At 40.5% G+C, this 27,848-nt stretch overlaps 3 protein-coding genes and 1 non-coding gene across 9 annotated transcripts in view; 3 read left to right on the top strand and 1 right to left on the bottom strand.

Annotated features, from left to right (window-relative positions):
* Nucleotides 1-480, top strand: part of pcnt (pericentrin) — a 32,156-nt gene extending 31,676 nt beyond the window's left edge. For all 5 annotated transcript variants that reach the window (XM_057337451.1, XM_057337450.1, XM_057337449.1 and 2 more), the window contains one exon: nucleotides 96-480. In XM_057337451.1, coding sequence (XP_057193434.1) covers nucleotides 96-139 — 44 coding nt within the window. In that variant the 3' untranslated portion in view covers nucleotides 140-480. The remainder of the gene's footprint in view (nucleotides 1-95) is intronic.
* Nucleotides 481-1,481: 1,001 nt separating this feature from the next.
* trnak-uuu (transfer RNA lysine (anticodon UUU)) lies at nucleotides 1,482-1,554 on the top strand. The gene has a single exon. It is a non-coding gene; the product is annotated as a tRNA-Lys (tRNA).
* A 770-nt stretch (nucleotides 1,555-2,324) lies between these two features.
* atg9a (ATG9 autophagy related 9 homolog A (S. cerevisiae)) lies at nucleotides 2,325-9,920 on the bottom strand. 2 transcript variants are annotated; one of them, XM_057338823.1, is made up of 16 exons: nucleotides 9,783-9,919; nucleotides 9,431-9,484; nucleotides 8,389-8,527; nucleotides 8,160-8,202; nucleotides 7,979-8,044; nucleotides 7,617-7,766; nucleotides 7,394-7,535; nucleotides 6,517-7,265; nucleotides 6,209-6,362; nucleotides 5,600-5,779; nucleotides 5,242-5,481; nucleotides 4,932-5,167; nucleotides 4,723-4,840; nucleotides 4,405-4,612; nucleotides 3,675-3,819; nucleotides 2,325-3,576 (listed from the first exon to the last, which is right to left on the bottom strand). In XM_057338823.1, the coding sequence occupies exons 3-16, from the start codon at nucleotides 8,489-8,491 to the stop codon at nucleotides 3,573-3,575; spliced, it is 2,538 nt and encodes an 845-aa protein (XP_057194806.1). In that variant the 5' UTR covers nucleotides 8,492-8,527; nucleotides 9,431-9,484; nucleotides 9,783-9,919; the 3' UTR covers nucleotides 2,325-3,572. The 2 variants fall into 2 exon arrangements, with proteins under 2 accessions (XP_057194806.1, XP_057194807.1); XM_057338824.1 differs by lacking the exon at nucleotides 9,431-9,484 and having other exon boundaries at nucleotides 9,783-9,920.
* Nucleotides 9,921-14,610: 4,690 nt separating this feature from the next.
* Nucleotides 14,611-27,848, top strand: part of myo10l1 (myosin X, like 1) — a 41,325-nt gene continuing 28,087 nt past the window's right edge. Inside the window, exons 1-2 of the mRNA XM_057337542.1 lie at nucleotides 14,611-15,142; nucleotides 24,134-24,232. Of these exons, the coding sequence (XP_057193525.1) occupies nucleotides 15,122-15,142; nucleotides 24,134-24,232 (120 nt within the window). The 5' untranslated portion in view covers nucleotides 14,611-15,121. The remainder of the gene's footprint in view (nucleotides 15,143-24,133; nucleotides 24,233-27,848) is intronic.

Here is a 27,848-nt window from a genome sequence, read left to right as displayed (position 1 = left end):
TCTGTTTGCTCTTGTTTCACAGAGGTGCTTTTAGAAATGAAGACTGCACTGCTGGTATAGTGTATAATCACTTTGTGGTGGTTTTTTTTCTTTAGGTTCATCATCAACGCTTCCTTATGCCAGAAAATCTGACCGATGAATGAAGAAATCATAATCACCAGTGCCGCTTCCATTTGTTTTAACTTGCTAAATTATTTGAAGTCTTTTGTTGTCATGCTTGGTCTTTTCAGATGAGGAAACTGAAATATCACTGAACACCTAAATGTTGTTTTTTGCAACAAACATTTTTTTATACATTTGTTTTATTCTGAATGTAAATGTTCACGTTTTGTATTTTTTTTACATATGTTATCCAGTATACATTTAAAGACATTTGCACTTGATTTGTGATTTATTATGTCACTGTTTAAATGCACACTGTTGGACATGTTTTGTAAAGTTTTATATACATGAACAGTATTTCTGTAGAAGTCAATAAATATTTTAATCTAAATTGTGTTGTGTGGTCTGTAATTTTCAGTTCAAAACTACCCAACTTTAAGGGCCCGCCTACATTATCATCATTTTAAGACTGTTTACTTTCTAGAGTGAAATCTTTAGTGTTACATGTACTCAAAGTATTTTTTGTACTAAATTCAGGATAGATTACGGATTCTTATTAGTTGTTTGCACTGGTCAAAGGAAATAGTGGTACAATAAATGTTTGTTTTTTAAATAGTCTTTGTTACAAATGTAATGATTTATTTTGAGTCTGGTGTAAAATTACCCAAACAATTTGGCTCTAGGAGACGCTGTGGAGACCGATCGGCCTGTGACGTAACGTCCAAGTATCGCGAGATCGAGAGTAAAAAGCGTGGAACAGCACTGCATCTCCAAATCGGTTTTCCTTAAAATGTATGTATAGTGTTAAAACTAAAAATTAAAGGTGTTTGTACATAAGAATGAAGAATTAACTCCAGCAATTAATAAAAAGAAGTGTTTTAAGTGCTTGGTCCATCCTGACCAATGCTGGGGAAAGTAATACATACCAGTTTTAGGTTAAATCAATTTTCGGGAAAGTCAGATCACTAAACTGATCTGATCTAACGTCTCCGGTGACGCTCTCTGGTCGGAGGAGGGAAGTATACGCCTGCTAGCCCATCTTTAAGAGCATATTATTGGCCGATTATGATGGCCAAGATGTAAATGAAAGGCGCGCTGATTAAAGGCGCGCTGATTGGCTGGTCCCTATTTGATACGCGACGATTGGCGAATCCTTTGGCCGACAAAGCTGAGACACGAACGGGGTTGGACGGCCGAACAACACCGTCGCTCTGCAGTGATAGCGCATTCTTTATGAACGTTCAAATTAAAAGTACAAATTATTTTAGATAAATACTGTAGTTTTCATTAACTTGCTATAAAAAATGTTTTTTGTGTTGATGTTATCATAGACGTAGTTTGAAGATCCATAATGAATGCCCAGGACAGACGTGTTTAGAGCCCGGATAGCTCAGTCGGTAGAGCATCAGACTTTTAATCTGAGGGTCCAGGGTTCAAGTCCCTGTTCGGGCGGTTAGATCACTTTTTCCGTGCTTTTAAATGAAAGTTTGTGTGCGTACTTTTTAGAATTACTGCACATTACTGAGTTCACAAGAGTTATCTTGGAGAAAACAATTTCTCAACTTTACAGAAGCGGCCATAGTCACGTGGTACGTTTTACTTTCCTCGGTCAGAATGAACCAACAGTAGCCCATGTGACGGACCGCCTCGTCTGTTGTGTTTTTTCAGAGAGGTATCAGATCTGACGATGTTTTTCATGTTTTAAGGCAGTTAGCCTGCAGGTGTCGTCTAAAAAATTGTCAATTCGCACACTGTTTGAATAAGAGGATTTTTTTCCCACAGATTTACTTTAAATAGAAAGAGAAGCACTGGTATCGAGCATTACTGCAGAACAATAAAAGTCTTATGAAAGTTCCATTTTTATTAGTTTGCCCAAACACGTTGCCAAATAAAATAAAAATGTAGCTAAGCTAGATGTTATCAGTGGACTTTCAACATTTGCTTTGCTTAAGAACATTTAAATAATTTTGTTTGGCACATATTTGCAGAAAATCATTTTGTTTGGCAACTAATTAAACTAATAAAATACATATTTTAAAGACACAACAAACGCTTTAACGTAAAGTAAAACTTACTGTAATTCACATTGAGTACCGCACCATTACACTAATCCAACAAACAAATAGCCACAGGACAACAACGACTCAATTTTAATTTCTGCATGAAATAACTCTTCAAAGGTGTAACCTGAAAAAAGATAAAGACACAAACTATTAAATACATCTTTATTGATGAATTTACAACTGTACAAAATGTAAATATACAACACCGTCTAGGTCTAGAAAACTCAAAACAGTGCGGAGCTGCAGTCGGTCACAGAAGCTTTTTTCAAGCCAATAATTACAAGCAGATACTGGTTTAAAGGTCAAAGGTCATGCACGATTGACACTTTCTCTACGCAAGCATGATGCATGACAGCAATATAACAGATGTCAGTTCACGTGAAACTAAATAACACATTTTGCATTTTGATGGGAGTGCTTTTCTAGAAATGAGGTTGAAAAAGTTTGCACAAACTACACACAGTTTGATCTTCTTCTCTTTAGCAGTCACGGGTGTGAGAAGAGTGCAGAAAGCTGCGAGTTTCATGCACTTTTTGGATAACTTCAGAACCAAAAACAAACAGTCCTGAGATATTGGGAAAAAAACAATGCACATTCACAAGTGCCATGATGAATGTCAAATAAACTGAAAATGTGATTGACAAATATAGGGATTTTCTCTATAAACACAAGATACGGCATCCAAAACAGTGTTCTGTCGGATTAGCGCATTGCCCAAGAATCAACATTTGGATTAAAAAGAGATAAAGTGCATTCTTCCTCAATATTGTGCAAACAACAAGAAAAAAATTTATAATCATTTTTTTCAGTGGCATGCTTGAATGATCTCCAGTGGCTTTCCCCTCCAGACCTCACAATAAAATCTTATTCCGTACAATTTCAAAGCTTGTCATGGCACACTGCACGTTATCATTTATTGTGTTCATTTTATGAGACATCAACACTGACTTTCACTTTTGGACAAGAGAACTGTGGAAGTTAAATAAACACAACTCTACTTGACACTCGATGTCCTCTGTGGGAAAAATAATGTCAACCGCACTGCTTATTCCAGTCTGTAAACACACTTTCCTATGTACAATAAGCTTCTAAAAAGGAGAATAAACAATTATCTGAACGTTACAGATAAACATACAAATAAAAAAACTATTTTAACAGGATCAGAATGTGTCAGTTTGGATCATTTAGTCAGATGTTCTGTAAAAAATGGTTATTGGGTGGGTTAGAGAGCAATCAATCCCTAGTCAAATAAAATCTTAATAACTCATTTAAAGCCGTGTAAATATCTGACATGATGCCACGTTGTGACACATAACCAAGTCTGGATTCTTGAGAGAAAATAAATACGACTTTTGTGATCAGATGCAAATAGATGAGTCTCTCTTCGTCCACGATACATCTGTTAATTCACCTGCAAAAAGACAAGAATATAAGAAGGAAGATAAATATAAAGAATGCAATGGGTGATCAAACAGTGTTGCAGCATTATATCTTCAGGTCGTGCATTACACTTTATGGACGCGAGGCGGTAGCTCGTCCTCAGACCCCTCTTCAGGCACTGTGTCGTGGTGCCGCCCCGTTCGGGTCTCTTCAGACCATCCACCCAAGGGCACGCGAGGTGTCCTCTGCACTCGAGAGCTTCCAGGAACAGAGTCTGTGGGAAACACAGATCATCCTTCATCACGACTCCTCACGGCCCATCTGGCTTCCTAATGCCAAACATTCATTTTCACTGCGTCCAAAATGCCATACTGTGACAGTACGTACTGAATTTGAATAAGTACCTATCGGCCGTTAAAACAGCACGTTCTATATAGTACGAGTGGGAGTAGTATGAATACATTTGGGACATGTTTTATGTTCATGTGACCTGTATGCTCTTTGACCTATGACGTACTAACAACAACCTAACGTGAGCGTGGATAAGAGCATAATTTAGTCACGAGAAATTCATTTATTGGCACTTACATTAAAAACGGACGTCCACCTTAAAGTTTTCCGCTATGTTTATTTGATTTACTTTTGAAGTTTGACCGTTGCTCATCTCCCGTGGCATCATGGGATAGAAAAGTGTCCATCCGATCCACACTCACCAATCTTGGCGGACATAGTAGACCATCCGGGTATTTCTCGCCTACTGTTTTTGCATACTGAGGTTTCAGACATACTATTCGTGTGACTCGTACTCATTTTCGCCTACTACATAGTATGGAAGTAGGCGATTTCAGACGCAGCATACCTGTGGTTCCTCCGTGGCGTCTCTGCTGTCTGCTGCTGTGATGTGCTGCCCCCTCCTGGTGTGGAGTGGTGGTGCAGGGGAAAGTGCTGGAGCGAGGGAAATTACGGGTGGATTCCAGGTCTTCGTTGACGCTCTCGCTGCTCTCATCACTCTCCTGTCTGTACCAGGTGTGTCGAGACAGCTCACCCTGAGACTGCTGCTTATGCATCTGAGCGTACGCCAGCATTTCAATACAGAATTCAGATTATCACTCAACATATTCAAAGCTGCTTTACAGAAAATGCACGTTTCTACATAACAATTTATAACATTTCTCACCTCATGCATGTAGAGAGCATGAATGCTCATCTCTGTGGAGGCGTATTCTGATAGGACCATACTGGTCAGCTGACCTTCCCACGCACTACTGCCGGAGCTGATGGTCTGGGCATCCGTACTGCGTAAAGACGAGCCAAAGAGACAACAAATGATGAACAGAATGATGAGAAAATCTACTGTCGTATATTCAGCATCTCTTTCTTTCTCACCCTGAGCCCGTCATGGCACGGCTGGCCGCTAAAGCCGGTTGGTCAGGTCGTGGGAGTCTGGCAGATGGGTAGCTGCCCCGCAGGTGTATACTGGAGCTGATTGGAGAGAGAGATCGGAGGGCGGATGCCCCCTCGCTCGCTCCGACAGATACAGGATTGATGGAGCCTTCACGACCCAGATGCAGCGAGGACAGAGACGGGGGTCCCATCAGAAGATTTGCAATAAGACTGTGAGGCTGGATTGACAAAAGTTATGTTTACATCTCGCATTAGGATCCATTTTTGGGGCAAATCAGAATTCACTGCGTACCTCCGAATCAGACTGTAGTGAATGAGTTGAGGTAAAGACAGCGTTATCTGTTAGGATTCCCTGCTGCCCCCCGCTGGCCTCTCGGTGCACTTTCTCCTTCAGCTGACTGATGAAGTGTGTACTCTCTCGAGGGGGTTGCCAGTGTGGGTTTGTGATGGCAAAGTGCATAAGCGACAACTCCGTCTTCCCATCTTCTGCTTGCTGATAGATGGAGGCCTCTGTTTTCCCCGCAGACATCCACTGGAAAACACCAAACAAGAGATCAGCCGGACGTTAGAGTTCTGTCATTCCGTCCACTCTCAATATCTACCAGGTACTTTTTAAACAGTTTGAAAACGAATGATCGGTCCGCCCTTACCGCCGGATGACCGTGTTGACGGACATCCATCTGTGCAAAAGAGCAAGTGTCGCCCACACCGACCACATCCACAGTAAAGTTTCTGAAGAAATCGATGATCTCCAAAGACTTGCGGCGCAGGCAGAAGATGAGAATGAACGGTGTGATGACGGGACTCAGCAGCTCCTCCAGTATAAACACCTGAAAGACAAAAATCATATTGTCGATTATTCACCTGGATAGTGTAATTGCGATCATTACTGTCGCTTAACAGATTTTACTATGAAGATTTGAAATGTTTGATAACTTTATGTGACGCAGCTGCATGCCACATTCTGGCATTTAAACATCTAAAACTTAATCATATATAATGCGAATAACAAATCATTATGGGAGTTATGTTGTCAATTACAAGTCCAAAACGAATAGCTAAAGGACATGTCAACGTATCAATTCTCAGATTCGGTGCCTGAACACACTGCCGAAACGCACAGAATTAAGCGCTAACAGACAGCTGTAATTGAGGTTATGTAATAATTTCACCCGTAATCCCCATTCGATGAACTGTGCAGCCCTAGGTGTGACGTAAATGTTTGCGGTACACAGAGAAGATTTTCCAGCGTGACTTACAGCCTTGTACTGAAAGAGCTGAGCGAACTCATCTCTGGTCTCGTAGCGGTGGGCGTTACCCTGCCAGTGATCCGGCATGTAGTGGATGTGTGCCAGAATGACTTTAAGCAGCTGCTCGGGACAGAACACCATATGCTTGTCTGGGATAAAAGACCTGGAGCAGATTGAGGATCACAGACGGTCAAATCAACAACAGCTTATGGATACAGGTTCAATTGAGAGAATGATGCTCTTAAAGGGACAGAGCACCTAAAAATTAATGAGTGTTAATGATGTACCCATCCAGTGTTACCTTTGATTTTGCTCACCTGCAGATTGTGATGCAGACTCCCAATAACGTGATGCTGCTGAGCACGTGCTCCACGGCCAACACGTCTTCATCATAAATGGTGAGAGCAATCAACACCGCTAGGATGGAACCAGCGAAGAATGCCACGTTCTTGGCCACCACTGTCAGCAATGGTGACATGAAGCAGTTCATGTATTTGGAAGACGCCTTGTAGCCCTTACTGAGACGGGACATCAGCTCATGATCCAGCTCATTAAAGTGTCGGAGGTAAAACCGGCCGTACAGCGACCAGCATCGAGCTCCCAGACTCCCCGGCTCGCGCTTGATCACCTCCGTGTGGCTGAAGAACGCGTAGAGAATCTGCCAAATGAGAATGACGGGACACAAGAGAAGGTTGGCGATTCCGATCCACAAAATCCTGGAGCTCAGACGATCGGCCAACTCCAAGCGGTTTCCTCCGCGTTTGTATTCGGCCTTCAGACTCCACTCGTTCTCGAAAAGCGATCCGGGACCCCAGAAGAAAATCAGCTCAAAATTGTACTTCAGGCCGCGGGTGTAGAAAACCGTGTCGCCCAGCAGAGGTAAATGAAAGCGCACGGGGAGAAGGGACTTGTTGACCATGGCCACCATGTAGTTCTTAAAACGCAGTATACGGTGATAAATGTCGAGCTCTGTCAGTTCTTTCTTGTGGATGCAGATCTGGTGCTCCTTCTGTATCTCAACGATCCGCGCCTGCACCTCCTGCCAGGTGAAGTACGGAAGATCCGCCTGCGCAAAGCACAGAAAACTCAGTCCAGAACGTTTGCTCTTAGTGATACACATAACTGCTTAAACCACTGTAATGATATGTTTGCTTTGAAAATGAAAATCAATGCGTTATTAAGAGAAAAGCTCACCATGGACATTTTCAGGGCGTTAATAAAAAATGATCTGATCTCCCAGTAGCAACAGATGTTGTACATAAACTTCACGAGTCGATGGAGCCAAAAGACTCCTGATATGAGAATGATAAAGATGACAAAAACATTGTCCCGGATCCTAAAACAAACAGACAGATGATGATAAGGCCAATCATAAAAGTCACCACATCATTTGTCATTTTTAATAGATTATATTTACCGAGCACTGCACACGTCCACTGGAAGAATGGCGTCTGGCAGTGTAACCTTCGACGAATCGGTGTGATTGACAAACTTGTTTGCGAAGAGAATGTCATAGTCCACACAGTTGACCAGAAACACTGTGAATGCCACCACAAACACCAGTTGCCTGAAACAAAGATTGGACCTGTTATTGTCTTTCCAGAGGTTTTTCAGAAAAGCGTCTACAAAATGCCTACATGTAAGGGAATTTTCTACATACAACAACATAATAATGTTATAAAATGTACATATCTAAACGCAGTCATCTAAACCAGGCAATAACAAAACCGTATGAGAACGGCCACACCAGAAGAGCACATGAAGAATAAATAGACTTACACAAGCTCGAATATTTCTCCCAGGAGCATACAGGTAAATCCATTCTTCTGGTGGAGATTATAGACTTATTGAATGTTAAAGTAAATATGATTGGAACAGAAACATCTGTTGCGTTAGTTACAGCATTTCCATCTATTAGAAGCCATAATCAAACTGTTCATTATAGTGCAAAAAGGATATTCTCTGGAAGAACAGGTCCAGATTTTCAATGTGGTGCCATGGAGCTGAAATTAAAAAATAAATGCATGAAATGTGTTCAAAACTAAAAAGGAAATTTTGTATAAATCTCATTGTTGGGTCACATGTTGGGTCTCCTTACAGACATAACTACACATTGTACGGTAAGACGAAAGAATCAAAGATGATAGCTGTGCTTGCTTTCTTGAGAGATGTGTGGTCGTGTATCTTACATTTGGATCCCTCTGGAACATGCACCAGCAGATTCTCTTCTCCAGGAGGAGAGTCACTGTAAGACGCCTCCAGGCGCTGGTACTCAGTGTCAAAGTGGGCCATCAAAACTCCTGTCACGCTCTATTACCCTTCTGCTGCCTTTCAGAGAAATAAAACATACAAAATCAAATCAATTAACTGCTCTAATCACATGTGACATGTTAGTTTAATATTTTTACTGAACAGAACATACCTGATCGCTTAAAGGGACAGTTCACCCAAAAATGAAAATTCTGTCATCATTGACTCACCTTCGAGTGGTTCCAAATCTGTATAAATGTCTTTGTTCTGATGAACACAGAGAAAGATAGTTGGAAGAATGCGTATAACCAGACAGATTTTGCCCCCCATTGACTCCCATAGTAGGAAAAAAATACAATGGTAGTCAAAAGTTCCCCAGAACTGTTTGCTGTCCTACATTCTTCAAAATATCTTCTTTTATGTTCAACAGAACAACATAAACGGATCAAGTAATTTGTCCTACTATGGGAGTCAACAGGGACGAGATCTGTTTGATTGTAAGCATTCTTCCAAATATCTCTCTCTGTGTTCATCAGAACAAAGACATTAATACAGTTTTGGAACAACTCGAAGGTGAGGAAATGATGACGGATCTTTCATTTTTGGGTGAAGTGTCCCTTTAAAGAAATTTGAAACAAACACAGACTGTAAAAAAAGACTTTAAATACACACAATGTTTATATGTTTATAAACACTGTCTACAGTTGAGTGCTAAATATAGGCCACACATATTATTTTTGTTTGTGTAATGACAGCAGCCATCAATAACACATTATGACACACCGACCTACAAACCTTATTACATAAACAACCAACAAAATCAAATCATTTCAAACAAAACCACATATCTAACAAAAAAAATTAAAACCTTTATAAACCATTTTCAAACATGTTAGTCATCTCTGTAAGCACCGGAAGGAACATGAGTGCGTTTAAATGTAACGTTATTTTACTGCAAAGCAACATTGTGTCACTTCTTACCTTATTATTCCCGCCATATCACAGAAACCTAAAAAGATGACGGGACCGCTTCTCCTACAGATGACATGACATGACATTCATGTAAACACACGCAGTCCATTGCTTACTAACAGCACAACGCACAGTCACGTGAATGTTATATATATATATATACAATGTTATATACGTTGACCACGCGCGATGATTTATATTAGTTAATGTAAAAAACAATGATAGTTAATATCGCTGGCTGATGTTTTGAAACGTTGTTTATGTCAACAGAAGGTTTTGGAAAAACATGACAGGCGCGTCACCAATGCAGCAGGACACAGATTTCGCCTCAGGAATAAATAAGATTGATATGAATTCTTACCTCACGCGAATATGAGGAGCGCTGATGTGTGATTTCTGTTTTTAATGTCAATTTCTCTTTTGTTTTCCCATTACAAGCATTTTTGCTTTCGTTTCTTTACGCAATGCACAGAGGCGGTGTCATCCGTGCGACACATTTGCAGTCCAATCAGCAGCGGTTTGGGATGCGAAAGGGCCAATAGCCACAGGAGGCGGGTGTTCCTAGGGCAACGATAGGTGTGTTCGATGTCATTGAATCTGCGCACGGCTGCGCAGAACAATCGGCATTGAAGTGTCGCGAGAGCAATAGAAAGTATACGGAGACGTCTGATCTCGCGGTTTCTCTGATGCCATGTGCAGATCGGTTTGCGCAGCGTCAACACACCTAAAAGCGTCACAGAGAAGAATCCATGCGACTTGTGACATTCAGCATTTCGCACGGTATATCAACGGTATAATTGCGCTTCATTGTTCAGAGTACTCACTAGATTTTAACTTCGCAGAAAGTTTTCAGAACAGTGCAAAAATACTTTGGAAATGAAAAGTTAGCACGCTTGACAAAATGTCGAACCGTGTGTGTGCAGTCATGGAATGTTTTCCTGTGTAAAAATCATTTGGTCTTTAATGACGTCTGATGAATTTCATAACGTGTGGTTGTACTTGTTTTTCATGAGTATTTTTATTGAACGTTGTTGACGTGTAAACAAACAATCCTACGGATCACATTGCCGCTGTACTGCACGTGCACCTTGCTTATTCTAACAAAAATGTTGATATCCTGAGAGGCAGACTTGTGAAATTATTTTTTATAGAATCTATGTCGACCTTTGTGGTCATTGCTTATCAGACAAAGAGTTTGTTTTTTCAACTCACACTTTTGCTTCAGTTGATGTTATTATGTTGAATTACTTTAAAATGTCACTGCATATTAAACTGAGATAGTAGATTGTGTTTAGAAACACCACACACACTTCTCAGTGGCAGTATGATCGCAACAGCTTCAAGTGTTTGGTTTTGCAGTGTCTCCACCGTGTGGCTCGTTGTTGAATCGACGATTCGTTGGCTGCTGTAAAACTGGGACAACAGCGTAATATTACATTAGTTAAACATGTAGTGTACTGTCGAGGATAAATGTAAGTTTTAATAAATGCATATTTTTCTAATACAACAGCACACATCTCTCCCTCTTATCTGCTTGCATACTGTGTGTGTGTGTGTGCGTGCGTGCGCGTGTACTTGTTTTTATACATTGTGGGGTCCAAATGTCCCCACAATGATAGTACAAGTGTCACCCACTTACATCGGTCTTCACAATTCAAATGGATTATTAAGCATACTAAATTATGTTTATTTTCAAATGTAAAAATGCAGAAAGTTTTCTGTGATTAGGTTTTGGGGTTGGGTTAGGGGATAAAATATACAGTTTGTCCAGTATAAAAATCATTACGCCTATGGGCTGTCCCCACAATGTATAGAAACCTAACGTGTGTGTACTGTAGGCTAAAATCTGTCTGGCATATGTCCACTGAGCTCTTAAAAAAACAGGGACATTAATTTAAGTAATGAAAAGGTCATCTCATCAAGCAGTTTTACACTCTTAATATCCATCCTTTTTCCAACAACAAGGTAAACACAATTTACCCTACAACTTATCTGTAAATATTAGAATAAAGAGGGAAATGTGAGATGAAGACGACAGTAGGGAGGGGCTTTTATGATGCTTGTGGCAAAACGAATAACTGTAAATCAATCCTCAAAAGCATGGCTAAAGGAAAAAACAAATAAATCCTCATATGGATTGATTATTTCAGTAGAAAGGTGATCATATATTTTCTCACTGAGTGTAAGCGTTCATAATCCAGGTCATTAAGTGAAGCGGGCTAATTGAATATGGGGGATGTGGTGCCCATTAAAGCTTACAGATGCTTGTGAGGGTCTGCACACACGTGTTGGATGTGTGTGGGCTGACCTTTATCTGTGCATTAGTGTTATTGAGGACTGATCCAGATGACGTCCGGTCATATTGGAATTGACAGGAGGAAGGATGAGGAAACGGGGGAAAGTGGAGGAGACCCCTTTAGTCCAGCAATGAGGTCATTCCTCTGGGGACATTTAATTAAATTAAACTCCTGCTGCCTGCCGGGAATAACAAGCATCCATACACACACACACACACAGACACACACATGCAGTATCTGTGACGAGAATTTATTACATACTGTATCTCCACACACGTAGCACATACATGTTTGGTAAGAGAATAAATGGAAAGAAATATAACAGTGCTATCAGTTTTTTTTCAACATGGTGATCAAGGGCATTGATCACTGCATGAGATCATAAATACACCCACACCGTCTATCCCAACACCATTATATTGTACATCCAGACACAACTCACAGCACTTACCTACAGCATCAACCGTCTCATGACTGTCTGGACTAATAATGGCTATTGATTCATCCGAGATCAATCCTGAAGAAGTGAACAGGACTGTGGATCTAAAACTGTTATTAAAGAAAACACCTGATAAACAGTGTGTTTGTGCGCTTCTTCTACACTATAAGAGGTCATTAAAGTGAAATGAAATGACACTTCAGTGGATTGTCTGCATGGAGCAGGTAAAGAGGGAGAAACCAGATCGCTATAGGCCGAGGCATTAGTTAATTTACAGAATCAGACGGATTATGGTACTGGCCTTTGATTGACAATGATCGGTTTGTTTCACACCCAGTGACACAATTATCGACAGGCTTCCGGGCACAGATACAACTGTCTGATTCAGCACTGAAAAATGAAGACGCTGAGAGGAGAGAGAACCCAATCAGGAAACAGTGAAGAAAAAAAGATGTATTTTTACTTGTGCATTGCTGTTGTCACTTAAAGTTACTCTGCAGCATCTTTCATTGTCATAGCAACATGGCTGCCATGGTTACATGGCTGGGCGATGATAAGTTGCTTTTTCCACCATACAGAATTTAAGAATTCCACATGTTTCATTTGATAGTCAATACAGTTTTTTTGACATTCAGTTATTGTTTTTCCTCTAGTTCAGATGCAAAAGTGCCTCTAAGTGCCATATTTCTTCTAAAATAATATTTTTATTTTGCCTCTGATGTTTATAATAAAATGTATTTCACTTTAATGGAAAAAAGGACGTATTCATTGCCATTTAAGTGAAATCACTGAACCTAAATACTGGAGGCTGATTTAAAGGCCAATTTTGGAAGATTTTTACCCCTGCATTAAATGATTTTAATGCACCCCTTCCAGCCAATCAGAATCAAGTTTTCAAACACACCATGGTATAAGTAAATTTAAGAAATCCATTATTTTTGCAGTTTGTTTGATAGCTCTATAAATGTTCAGATAGATTAAAATTTGTTTTAAGAACTCTCTGACGCTCAACCCTGTTATTCATACAGTTCACGTGCATCCTGGTCACATTACACAAACCGCAGGGCTTGTCATACAGCATATCACGTTCTTTTCATCCATCCATTAAATGTCACGCAATGACATCACCCAGAGTATCCAATAGATGGCACATTAAAAAGACATTTGATTCCAAAAGTCCACATGGGACATGACTCTTGTTTTCTTGGTTGAGTCTAGAGATCTTCTCGCTGTAAGTTAGATCGTGCTTGTGTTTATTGTTTTACTGTTTTAGATGTAGATGGAGTTGTATGGAGATGTCACGACGGTGTGGGGCGTGAGCATGTGTAACAGCCCCTAACATTGAAAAATAAATCAGCAGAATGAAACAAAAGACGCACGTGAGCCTCTGTTACTGTATTGTGACCCTGGCCCGTATCCCACGACAGGAGGCAGGAGATGAAAGGATGGAGGAGACAAAGAGGCGACCGCAGTTCGGGTGTTGTGCTGCAGGCTAGAGGACTAGCTGAACTGGAGGCCCCCAAAACCTCCAGAGCCCCCGGTGACAGATAGAGACACACAATAGAGAGACTCAGACAGGACCGCTTTATACTCGGCTAAAGACACAGCTGGCCCACTGTAGCCTAGAAGAACACGGATAGTTTTAACAAGCGTTAAATGGATGATCAGAAGTGTTGTTTTGGTTTTCTGTTGAATGGAAGCTCAGCGTCGAAAGCTAGGGAGTAAAAACACTTCGTATTCACATTCAAAAGGGTTCCAATGGCATTGCTAATAGAATAGTTTTGACAAAGAAATCTGAAGAGGTGTATATACAGTGTGTGTGTGCCTAAGGGTGTAAAGTGAGTGAGCGTTAGTAGTAATGATGCAGGTGACCAAAGGGGATTTGAAAATGTCATCAGCTCATGTTTGCCAAATGATACAGATGTCAATCTTCAGTACACCTGATACCACATTCACATACACAAAATACAATTGATGGTTCTTAATGATACAGTAAAGTTTGCTTGTGTGCATTTTGTAACGTATTATAACACAGGAATCTCAGCTGACACCCACTGATACAAGTTTAATTGTATTATTCTCTTTCCCACTTTGATTTCCAATACATCAAACATCAATGCTTGTTTCGTTCACTGTGAGTTTTAGCAAATGTGAACTTTCCATAACAGGCACAACAGCAACCCCGATCTCCGTAAAATAAGTAAATCAACCCCACCCATGCACGAGTGGGCGTGACAGCAAAGAATCGCGAGAGCCTTTCGTAAGCAGAGCTTTCTAATCGCTCTCGCGATACTGTGACGTCAAACGTCGATCGGTCTGCGCAACGCCCAATGAAGTTGAACACGCCTGGAAACAGCGTGGAGCAGAAAGATGTGTCGCTACCATGGAAACCCATCTGAGGTCCATGGACGACCCACGCAAATCCCACTACACGGGATTTAAGACGTTAACTGTGCTGCATTTAAATCCACATCTTATCATATAAGACGCAACATGCTCCTCGATTCTTGTATGACTTTGAGCGTTGGTTTTAAAGTCATGGCATGTTATGCAGGAATGATTCTTTCGTTCACTACCGGTATGCACGGTAAAGGCTGAACCGGAGGGGCTGTCTTTACGCACGTGCGCCGCCCCACCGGAGACGCGCGAGCGGACGCGGGTGCGCACACCGGAGTCAGCGCGCGGAGTGTGTGTGGACGTCGACTTTAGATTGATAAAAAAAAGACACGTACAGAAACGAAACACCTGACCGTTTTCTGTTTTCCACCGGCCGTGTCATCCGCCAGCTGTCGCGTTTCTCTCTCCACAGACTGCGTTCACACCTCGCGCAGGATTGCAGTGCGCCGCGCTCCGTAAACATCCGTGAATGGAAAGCATCTGCATAACACGCGTATATTTGCTCCTGAATCGTCTGCATTTTTGTGACCGATCGGCTGGACACCGGGACAGCAGATTTTAGGGAAGATGGAGACCTTCTTCGCAGAGGTGGGCTTAATTTCGCTATGCTTTAGGTGCAAACGCAATAGATTGCAATGTGGTTATTTGAGAATAAACATGTCTTGGATAATGTTGTTGTGTGATGCAGGTGTATATTTCTCATTGGTTCACACCTACTGTACCTTCATGATGTGACATGCAAACGTCCACATACCCTTTACATACAGTTTCACTGCACCTGTCTTCTCAGAACACGACTGTCATTTTCAGACGGTTTATTATAGAGGAGCATTGCTTCGTTTCACACAGTGACCGTAGGTGATGGTTTAGGTGATGTCGCGTGCGCGCCCGGGCTGTGGCGCGCGCGAGGGGGGAAGGGGCTCGCGCACTGAAGCACAGGCAAGGGTCTTTAACTGACATCATATAAAGATGCTTCAAGATTTTTGCACGGTTTTTCATTTTCATGCATGTTTAGTTTGCTGTGGATGTGATGGGAATAGATTCCTAAAGCAGCACGTGAAGGCTGTTTGGAAATATTTGAGATTATTCTCAAATTCCACATTCACATCGCTCGCCTTGAGTCTCATGTTAGAGATGTTCACAAACATATGGCCTGCGGGGTGTCAGAATGAAGGGATTGGTTGACCTGAAGAACAGGCCTCATGCCGCACGCGCTGAATTTTGTTTACTGCGTTTGCTCAAACTCTCCTTTCATTTACAATAACTATAGATTGCGATGCTCGAAGCTGATTTGATCATTACCTCTGGCTCACACACAAACACCTGCATTCTTACTAATACAAAATAACGCTATCCCAATAAGCTATTTATCCTCTTGAGCACATGCAATGTGTCTGTTGTGGTTTTGAGCAGTCAGCATTTAATCTGTGTCTGACTGATTTAATGAGTAATTGACATTAAATGATGATGCACACACTCCAGTTATTGTATTAACCAGGATGTGGATGGAGGGGATCTGAGATCATGTGATGGCTCATAGACATCTTGTTTTCGGGACAGAGCAGGAGATCCTGATCTCAGCAGATCTTTCTCAGACTGCGCTGGGTGAAAGAGCCATTAACGATAATTTAATTGACAGGGCATTTACAATCTTATTTGCTTCCATGGAGAATTCTGTTTTTTTTCTAAAGAAATGTAAGTAGTGTTCGCAAAAATCACAGCTATGATGCTTCGGGTGTTCTGGGCGGTTGCTAGATGAGAAGTCTCAAACATTCTGCTTCCTAGATTTGGCTTTTTTGACCTTTTAAGATCTGATTATGGTACATGTTGTTTTCACCACCCAGAGGCGTATGGAGATCGCCCATCATGTTCACAGACGAGGTAATGAATGAATTTTATTTTACGTCATCGTAATGAATTAGCTTGCAAGAAACGTGGACTGTAATGCTACGTTAGCCCCAATTAATCAGTCAATTGATTTGGTAGCGTAATGCTACACAGTTTTACCTGTTTAAAACAGTCACACAGTCATCGTTTAAAAAGTACATTTAAACGAACCCACAGCATTTACAAGTAACGTTACTGGCTACATATTTTCGTGCGACATATACTGTATTTCATAGGGTAACTGCATTCATAACTATTCAAATAATCTGTGCATGAGTATTTTGTGTACATTCAAAAAAAATGTGCTTACCTGTCTATTAAAACACATGCGAGAGCGGAGTCTCTGTCGAGTCCAAGTTGGTCGCGAAGCTCTCTCCATTTAGAGAACGCTACGCCGATATTAATCCTTGTTTTATTTCTTCGTTTGTCCATAAGTCTGCTTGCCTCATTTGGCCTACGTTTACACTTTTTTGGGTTTCCTTTACTCGCCAAAGAGTAATCGTGATCCATAATAACAGAACAACAGATGCTGTATAACCACTTCTGCATGTGCGTGTTGCCGTAGTTTCTACAAGCGGAAACTGAGGGTAGTGCGGAGCAGCGGATATTAAGTCACTGATATGTGACAAATACAAGGGAGACAAGGGGCGGGCCATTATTTTAAATAGGAATTTCTCTGGATTTGCACATTCTTGGGAACATTTGGGATAATGTAAGTACACAACTGCATGAAGTATATCACACTGTGCAAGTGATTCTTGATATTTCATAACAATATTATTCCATATTGTGGCTTTAAACGGGCATTCATAAAGACCAGCATTACAGAATAGACTAGAATACTTCTATTGTCAATGCACAGCTGTACAACAATATTTTAAAACATCGTTTGATGTGTACGGATCCTCCGCCACAGCTGCTAGCCAGAATACAGGCAGTTCTGGTTCATTTTTTTTGGGACCGTTTGCATTGGGTCCTGCAGAGCATACGGTTTTTACCGAAGGAAGGACGATATCCCCATTATTCATATCCCCAGCAGGGGCGCTACGTTTCGACTCCAGTTCATCCAGAGACTGCTTGTTGGGCCTGCTGATCTTGTTTGGAGGCCTTTGGCTCGGACTATTTTGAGTCAAGGTGGAAAATGGCGTCTTGCTGAATCCTTGTTTCTGATGAATCTAAACACTCAAAATCTTGGTAATCTTCCAAAGTTTTATCATCGACTTTTTACTGATGTTCCACAAACAAAGGACGAGTTCAAATTCCCTGTCGTGGTTGTTGAAAGAGCCAGTAATACATGGAACACGTTTTAATGTTGACTTCATAGCAGGACTATTGTGCTGCAGCGAATTGTTACTCTGGGTCAGGTTGTTGATCTGTGTGGCCCTCATCTGAGTAATGCTGAAGAACTGGCCTCTCGGGTGGGAGTCAGGTCCATCAGGACTATAGAGCATTTGCTCAACATTTGGAAGTGCGAACTCACAGACGTTGAACTTTCTTGTTTAAATGAATACTGTAATGGTCTCTGTCAACCCAATTATAATGACCCTTTTCCTGAATTGTTTCTTGTTCCTGATTTTGAAAACTTTTCTGGTCAGTTTTTGGAGCTAAGTGAAACTCTTATGAGTAGACTAGATGATATGAGTGGAAAAAATATGTATAAACTGTTTGTCAAGATACTAAATAAGGGTAAACTAAGTTGTCGGGCTGACACTCCTTGGAGAGGTCATTTAGGGCTTGACCACGAGATCAGACCTGCGTGGAGAGCATTATACAAACCACCGTTAACAAAGAAATGTGGAGATCTGCAATGGAGAGTGCTGCATGGAATTGTAGCTGTTAATGCATTTGTTTCTGTCATCAATCCTAATGTAAGTGACGAATGTCCTTTTTCTTTACAAAGGGAAACAGCGTTTCATTGTTGTTTGGATTGTGGGAGACTTTACTCAACTGTTTACAGTATATTGTTACAGCAGATGTTCTCAACGTTTGGAGAAACATTTTCTAGAGAGATGTTTATTCTAGGATTTAAATACAGTCAGAAGTGTAGATTCTAATGTCAGTTGTTTCAGTTTATTTTAGGCCAAGCAAAAATGGCCATCTACATTAGTAGAAAGAATAAGATCGAGGGGTCCTTTGATTACGAAGCAAACATTGTCTTTCTTAGAATGATGAAAGTAAGATTGAATTGAAGATTGATTTTACTTTTTATAATGCTACAAACAATGTTGAAGAATTCATGCTCATATGGTGTTATAGGGATGTTTTTGCTCTGTTGTGGAGGATGTTTTATGTTTTGGAGACATTTTGTGGTGATTTTTATTTATTATTTTTTTCTGCAATACTATATATTATCTATATTTGCTATGTAAAGAAATAAATTTTGTATAAATAAAGAGGTTTCAAATCTCAAAAAGAATCTCTCTCTCTGTGTGTGTTACTGGTACTGAGTGAAGCAGCCACTGGAGATGTGTGACCTATATTTCATCTGAAAGTGTGAATGTCTTTTCTCTTTATCTCTCTCTCTCTCTTTCTGAATCTCTCTTCTCTTTTGAATCATGTAATGCAGTCATTTCATTGGTTGTTTGAACTGGGGGCTTTAGCATTCACTTTCCCAGCCCCAGCATCATATCGAAAGCCAACAGGCTCCCAATTCACGTGCTTTTTACCCAGAGCGCAAGGGCTTTAGAAGAGCGAGCGTCATGCTTTTATTGAAAGTTACGGCTCTCTGTGGCGTATGATACAGAACTTGTTGTATGTAACGTGTCATTGCGTTACATGCTTACGTGTCCGTCTTCACATTGCATGCATTCGTGTTAATAACGTCCGTCTGTCTGGCCCAAGCATCCATTCCGGCACCATACGTGTACATTAGCGGCCCACCGGGAAAAGTTCCGATACTCCAGATGGCCAGTCCGCCCCTGGGCACGGCCGTAGGCTGTAGGTGGGATGACCGTTCTGGACTTTGACAGAATGTCCTACTGGTCAGTCCGCTCAAGTAATTCTTAGAACTTAGAACTTAGAACTTAGAGCTTAGAGCTTAGAACTTTACAACTTTAAACTGAGCAGATTTAATAAAATGATGGTGTCTGTTGACTTACCTGCTAATGCATATATATATAACCAAGACATTTCCATTGAAACGTATGACGTGATTCTCACAGATGACAGAAGTGTGTGCTCGTGTGATAATGCACACGTCTGTGTCGTTTCAGTTTAATAGCAAACCAGCACGCGTGTGTGTGTTCAGTTAGCCGAGAGAAGTGCTGAGGAAACTTCTCTCTCGTGACCCAGATGAGGCCGTGAAGAACAGATCTGACAGACCGAACGCTCCGGGGAAAAGTGCAAATCTCTTTCCAGCACAGTTAATGCATGTGTGTGCGTCCTCTCTCTCTCTCTGTATATCCACAGAAGCGTCTGATTGAGGTCTGGTCATTCTTCATGTCTTTTGTGTTTAATTCGAAAGGTTTCTCTCACTGGCCTCGGGTCTGTGAGACAGTCAGAATACGTCTGCTGTACCTCGTCCAGAGAGAGTTCAGGGGTCTCAATCTCAAAAGTCTCATCATTCCAGCGCTTTCATCTGTGCACAGCCAGGGCTTGAAGATATGACATGAACTTTTGAAACACTGAACCATCTGTTCTGACTTCATTGTGTTTAAGTCTGTATTATTCTTTTATTAATTGTTTAGCAATTGGATGGAGAGAGAACGAATCAGGCATAATGTTTATTGTAATATGAGAGGATTAGATATGAATTTGAGAGGATTTTATTTGAAGGCACAGGACTGAATGTTTCATGTGCATGTGTTTTTAATTGAATTTGAGCATATTAATACAAATATTATATAGTTTGTTTTGTAATATGAACAGTATACAGACATTGCTTTTATATGCTTGGTTCAAAGAAAAAGAGATATAAATACATGAGAGAAATGTCTGTGACAGAGAGAAAGAGCTTGTGAATGATTATTATGGGGTGGTTTATGTGACACACATACACAAGCTAACAATGTTTTAAATTTTTACGCATTTGGCAGACGCTATGCAAAGCGACTTATATTGCATTATACTACACATTTGTTTCTGAGTACGTGCAATCCCTGGGATCGTACCCATGACCTTGGCGTTGCTAACGCCACGATCTAACCTCTGAGCTACAGGAAAGCTCTAACATTCCACCCCGTCCACTCCACTATTGCCCTTGTTCACGCAGACACCTGCTGCCGTGACCCTGCCCCTCTGTTACCATGGCAACCCATTGATGGAGATGCTGGCAGCTTGCTGGGATAATAGTAACACATTGGATTTAAATGGTCATTATAGTCTATTGTAAGTCTCTGATGAGAAATCTCTCGTGTGACACTGACTGTAGTCATTCAGTACATCAGCAGTCTGTGTTTTCTCCTCCTCACTGGCTGTAAAGAGCCGTATCATTATCAGAACACAACTATAGCCTCTGTCATGAAAACCACAGCTTTCCTGATTTAGCATCGGTTGTTTCTCTGTGATTTCACTTCACTGGTGTTAAAGACATGACTTTAGGAGCGTCCATATTTATCCAACACTTTTATATTTCTGAAGATGAATCTCTAAAAAACATGTCCTGGTCATTATATGTAATAATTACTGTATTTTCATCAGATTTTTGCTGATGATCACACAGTAACATCATCTCTTCTTATTCTCATATGCAGATGTTTTCATAGTCTTAAACCTAGATCGTCATGTTGTTCCTGAGAGTTTCTTTAACACCTAAAAAACACACTTTTGAAAATGTGCTGTGAAATAAAATATTTAGCCTATTTATGACTGTTTTGAAAAAATGTTTGGATAATAGCGTCGGCTAAATGAATGTAACTGTCATATAATGGTAACTGAACGTTACTGTCATTATTAACATTGCACTCATGCATCTAATGTGTATCCCACACACATGTGTATCTCAATCATTACTGAAACACATATATCATCCTTTGATGGACGATTAACTCTTCTACTGCCACAGTGAAGCGTTTGACCGCTGAGAATGATCTCATGTCTGCAGGACATTAAATACGTGAGGGGTGCTCTGTCAGGTGTGTCTCATTCCTGCACTGGAAAAAAACATCTGTAAAGACCCCGGAAATTTCTGGAGCGACAGAAATATACCGTAAAATATATTTTTTCCCCTGAAAAATGATTATAATAAAAGGATAAATAGCTTTGCCTGTTTTTCTTGTAAATTTTTGGTCTTTTTCTGTAGTTTTACGTTTTTTGACCATATTTCAAAAATAAACTGAAAATAAAGAAATTTTCTGGCAGCTGGGGCGGCAAAAAAAACCTGTGAAATAACAGTTTTCCACGTTTTTCTTGTAAATTTGCGGTCTTTTTCTGTAATTTTACGTTTTTTAGGGGATTTCAAAAGTACATGAAAATCTGTAAAAAAATAGTAAAATTCTGTTTTTTGACATTATATGTCGAAAAGTTTTGTTTTTACAGCTGCTCTTAAATCAAAGTGACAGCAAGCACACAGAACACCCTAGTAACCAGTATAGATTTCCAGCATCTGTCATGTATATTTGATACTGTAACCACACAGGAAGTGCAGTGTAATGGGATTTTGAACATACACGAGGTTAGGAAACATGAGTAAGGAAAATGAGATACAGTAAGAGGGGGGAAATAAGAAAGAAAGAAAGAAAGAAAGAAAGAAAGAAAGAAAGAAAGAAAGAAAGAAAGAAAGAAAGAAAGAAAGAAAAGGGGTTCTTTTTTACCAATATAAATACATAGAATCCAAACAGAGGAAACCTAAACTATGAATATGCATAAAGAATCTATAATATTTATCCTTTATGATATTACTACTGTGGTCTACAGATATGGTCACTTGTTAAGTATCTTTTCAGTTTCATGTACACGTGCAGATCTTGAGGAATATTAGCATGTATAAGGCTGTAGAGATGTCTGATGGGTTTATTTTCTCCTTCTCTTTCACTTTCACTTTCATTTCTTTCTGTTTCTTCATCCTTGTGGAGCTGTATTCAAGCTTTAGTCAGAATATCTTCACACGTGTCCTTCTGCTGTGTGTTTTTGGCTTTGCACTTCCTCTGTTCTGTATAAATGCAACATTTTTCAGTCAATGTTCCTCACACCTTCTTCTCCTCTCATGGCATTTCCAAAGACGCTGTGAAAGGTTGATAAGAGCTTTGAGAACATTGATGAGATGTTGAGAGGTGTCTGGCCACGATGGATTTGAATTTGTGTGTCATTATGTGAAGGTTATACACATGTAAGTACCCATGGAGAGGTTTCATTTTTGTCATAGCTGGAGGTTTCGTCAAGGTTATGTAGATGTTTCATAATGGTTGCTTAAAGGAGCAGATCAACCAATGCGTACGCGTAAAAGGGAACTATACTCCGGGCTTGAGCCTTACATTGAATGGATTTTGGGCACTGGACCTTTAGGAATCTGTGAACGTTGTTATGACTGGGTTGTTGTTATAAAATGTTAAATGCTGCATCCCAATTCGCATACTATCCTTCCTAAATAGTATTCGAAAACAGAGTTAGTACGTCCCAAATCATAGTATGCTGAAATTAGTTTTCTCGGTATGAATCCATGGACACTCAAATGACTGATATTACCCACAACTCACTGCGAGAGGGTGGAGTTTAGTGACGCTCCACTGCATTTATTAAAATAAATAAAAGAGGCTTTGCTAAATTAATAAATGTAAGTATACAGTAAACATTACATACAAAAGAACGACTTAATAAACACTTTAAATGCAAAGAAGAGCTGCATTTTGATGTTCGTGACAGTTTGTGATCACAGTGTTGTCTAGGTCACTTCCGTTACGCGTTAGTATGTCCAAGTGTGTGCACGCTGTTTTGCTACGCACTAAAATGTATATACTTTTCCGTGACAAAAACAAGTACATCATTAGAGTGCATACTAGTATAAGTAGGCGAATTGGGACGCAGTGATTATCTTCCTAATTGTGATGCCATCTTTTGAACAACTCGTTTTTGCAGTTTACTTTCTATAGATCTGCTCAGATCTGTGTGGACTCATAAAGGATCTTTTTCACATGGAACATGAGAATATGTGTTGTTGTAGGATAAAAGAGGACGGAAGGCAAGTCACATTTTTATGGTTTGTTTTTTTAAATGTTCTCTTATGGTTGTGCATGGTGTATGTGTGTGTTCAGCATAGAAATACACACACAGATGCCTTATCAGCAGTTGTTTCTATGGGCCTCTGTATGTAAACCGTCGGCCATATTGGAACAGTCAAATCCGGTCACTTGAACACAGTTTACTCCACCAAATACCTCAGTATTCTTTAGTATTTTTATGTGAGGTGAAAATAATGGAAGTCTATGAAATGTCCTCACTAATGTACTAAAACAAACATGCAGTCTGTGACATAACAGAAACTTCAGGAATCCTATGCATCATGTCATAAATGCGTTGTGTGAGCCATTTTTACAGAGCTGTGTAGGATTTTGTATTCATTTTTAATCGTGAATCAGAGTTTGTTCCGGGTGGGCATATGAACACAAGTGTGAACGGAGACCCACACGTCACTCTGAAAGTTACTGATTTCAGCTGTGAACGGATGTATTACATTGAGTTGTGTCAAACAGATTGTTGTGAATCAGGACCGAATGTTGTCTGGGATCGTGTCTGACTTGTTTTGTGTGTGTTTGGCAGGGTGCTCGGGTGTGGGTGAATCATAAAGATCAGCTGCTGCCGTCTACGGTGAACTCCTGTGGAGATGGAACGCTGGTACTCACCACTGACTACGGGGAGGTAAGAAACTCTCTTCGAAACACGAGCACACACACACACACACACACTGTATGAAAACACACATGTTTCCCTTTATACCTGAATGTGTGAGTCAGAGATGACGCTGGCGTGGTATAGTTCTGTAAATGTCCTGAAAACAGAACGGATGATGTGTGTGCGGGTCAAGTTTTGTCATCAAATGTTGTGGAGTTCAACCAGTGCTCCATTCAATGCGGTAAACCTAATGACTGAAGACCCCATTAAAGATTCACGGTGAAAAGAAAAACACTAGAAAGTCCCCCAGCATGTGTGCACATCCTCCAAATGGACGTCTTCCAGCGTCTCATGAAGAGTGTGTGAAGAGGGCAACCATCAGATGTCCACAACATCTCTTCATGAGCGTCTTCAGTGCGTTCTGGTGTCATGTGATATATTCTGAGAAATTCTGTCACCCGGCAGAGTGAGAGGAGAGTGCGTATAGAAAGAGCACTGGCCCCTACAGAGTCATCCACTAATGCATGTTGTCATGGCAACAGGGTGTCTTCTCAGAAAATCGTCCAAGACCTTTATTATGACACAAAATGAGTCAGTGCTTGCAAACGCCTAATGCAACATATCAATTGGGAATGTTATTACTGGTCATGTTGTTGCCTGCCAATCCCCATGTTCCAGTTCACCTACTTGTGCTGTACACCAGGGCTCTTCAACGTTTTTCGGGTCAAGGAAATTGCTATTTTATAATTCTGAGCTCCGTTGTCTTTCTCGTGGATCAGCATTGTCGCGGCTGTTACACGAAAAATCGTTTTTTCTGCAGAGCATCACATCAGACTAAGGAGAGCAACATGCAACGAGTCCACGTTATTTTTGGGGCAACTTGTTTGACGAGCACCATCAGTAAACGGTGCGCGTTTCATTGATTTTAAACACGTACCATCGTTCTGTCAGAGTTCACAATGCAGAAGCGGTGTGGTGTCATTTGCCTGTCAAATTAGCACTTTACAGCTTTAACAAATTTGAACAGAAGTTCAGAAATATATGAGAATGCACTTTATTTGCACGCAACTCCTTTCATGCGTACTCTGAACTTATCGGAAGGGAGACGATGAAGCAGATGTAACGTTTCTTCTAGCGCTTCTGCTGCCTGAATGGATGTTTTTGTCCGCACGCAGGTTAAAATTGCAATGCGCGGGAGCTTCAATGAGGCCACGCGGCCGCGCACATGCGCAGCTTATAGAGAACATTGGTTGTAATATTTCTGTACCCATGCTTTACATTTTTTACAAAAAGTTGCCTGTGAGTAAACAGTAGTTAGCGGACCCCTTGCAGTTCCACCGAGGACCCCCTAGGGGCCGCGGACCCCCGGTTGAAGAACCATGCTGTACACTAAAAGCATGCAAGTGCTGGGACATATGAATATATTCTCTAGATAACAAAATATAATAGATGTATTAATTCGGTGAAACATTCATTTGATTTATCACCACTAAACTCCTTAATCTCGGAGTGAATTGTGGGTAATATCAGCTGTTAAGGTCTTTGCACATACAGTCCGAAATTTTCGTATGCATTTTTTCATATTTGGTGCTCGTTTGTACGGTGTCTCTGAATGGTCAAAACGCCTCTCAGAATGCTTGCTACGGATGCGAAAAACGCAGAAAATCGAACCCAGTCTGATTTTTTTATGACGGACGAAAATATCGGAGGCAGTGAGTAAATGTGATTGACACAACGTGAGTTCGTATTTATTTTTTAAGGTGCGGAAATTTGGGATGCAAATTTCGGACTCGATGTGCAATGGCCTTTAGTGTGTCTTTGGATCTGCACTTCCAGTTTTCACTTTTGTTTGTATAATCACGGGATACGTGTTTTAACAATTTTGGGCAGAAATTGTCATTTTGAATGATATTTATAACAGAGCGCAGGTGAAATGGGACAGTCACATGACAGTTACGGCTCAGTGATTTGCTTAAAATAGTCCAGCGTACACACACACACGCACAGATGCTGATAAAGGTGTGTACTGTAGTTTGTGATGTCAGAAGCTAATAATAACATCTTCACTGACCTGAATTCAGCTCTGAGAGACACTACACAAGCAGGGAAGAGTTGTGTGTATGTATGTACACTTGTGGTGCTGAAGTGATGACTTTTGGTTTCCCAACATTAAAATGAAAATGAGCAGTCTGAACAGAATTAGGTTTTTATTTAGATATTTACTGTACTTACTGCACTGATTCTGAATATAAGAATGCTTGATTTATATGAAAACAATTCACATTTCACTTCAAACTATCAGAGACAGACATAGACTTTTATTGTGAAGCAGATAGAAGCTCATCATCTCGCTCTCTCATGGACCGCTGCAGGTCTCTCATCCATCACTTTGGCTCTCTGATAATCTCCAGGTTTCAGTCCAGCACACTGAGGAACGTCTTTTACTGAATTGAAGTGTTAGAAATAGGGGACTAATTCTTAAAAGAGCAACGCTGTTGGAGGACTCTGAATCTTTGATGTTGCTTTATAGAGCAGCTATAGTACAGGACTGGATGGAAACCAGCATCTCTCTCTGTGTGTGTGCGTTAATAATTTAGTCGAGTCTCTTTGAGTGGGTGTGACTCTGTTCCTGCTGTGGATCTCACTGACTTACTGTAAGAAACGAATGAAATAAATCTAATATGGGACACGTTGGCACTGTAAGAAGTCACCTACCAGGCATCTGTTATCATAACCTTCTCATGACCTTAACAATGTTTTTACAACCTACATGAGATTTCATTGTCATGAGTAGATTATACTGCAAGTTCATATTGAATGTGAGGATATGGAAAAGGTCACTTGATAATTGTGTGTGTGTGTGTGTGTGTGTGTGTGTGTGTGTGTGTGTGTGTGTGTGTGTGTGTGTGTGCGTGCGTGCGTGCGTGCGTGCGTGTGTGTATGCGTGTTTTCACCTAAAGCGCTCACAAGGTTTTTTAACAGGATTTAAAATGAACTGAGGCACAAATATAGACTATGATCTGAATATGAGAAGTGAACAGGGACTGAAGGAGTTCACACACGAGAGCTGGTTTTAATTCTGAGACTCATTCGAGAAGTTAAATCTGATCTCAGAGACGATGACAGTGAGGCAGTGAATCGTGACTCGAGTCAATCGTTTATATGCTGTTCATCTGGGCTTGTGATTTTTTTTCAGGGAATATTTGTTGTTTCTCAGATTTTGTTAGGGAATGTTTGAAGAGTTTGGTTCCACAATGAGATAACTCCATTTTTAGCTTTTATCAAAAATCATGTTTTTTATGATGTTATCATGTTTTTATTGTGTTTTATTGTGTTAGTTAGATGTATTTTTTGAGTTATTATGGCTTAAATCAAAACAAACCAACTGCAGTTTGATTGATATTCATTGGAATGCACAATAAAAAACGTGATTTTTGAAAAGTTTTAAAAACGGATTTTCAGGGAATATTGGTTGTGTTTTTCTGTTGGTGTAGGGCACTCATCTCTAAATAGATTCATTCTCTGTTCTGAATCATGCAAAGCTTCAAACATCAAACAGCTTTGCGGGAATATCCATGTGCTGAGGAAAGTGCGTGTGTGTGCGTGCGTGTGTGTGTGTGTGTGTGTGTGCGTGTGCGTGTGT

Source organism: Triplophysa rosa, linkage group LG7 (assembly GCF_024868665.1).
Source record: "Triplophysa rosa linkage group LG7, Trosa_1v2, whole genome shotgun sequence".
NCBI lineage: Eukaryota > Metazoa > Chordata > Actinopteri > Cypriniformes > Nemacheilidae > Triplophysa > Triplophysa rosa.
Note: the sequence above shows the minus strand (reverse complement) of the source record. Positions and strands in the feature narration are given on the sequence as shown.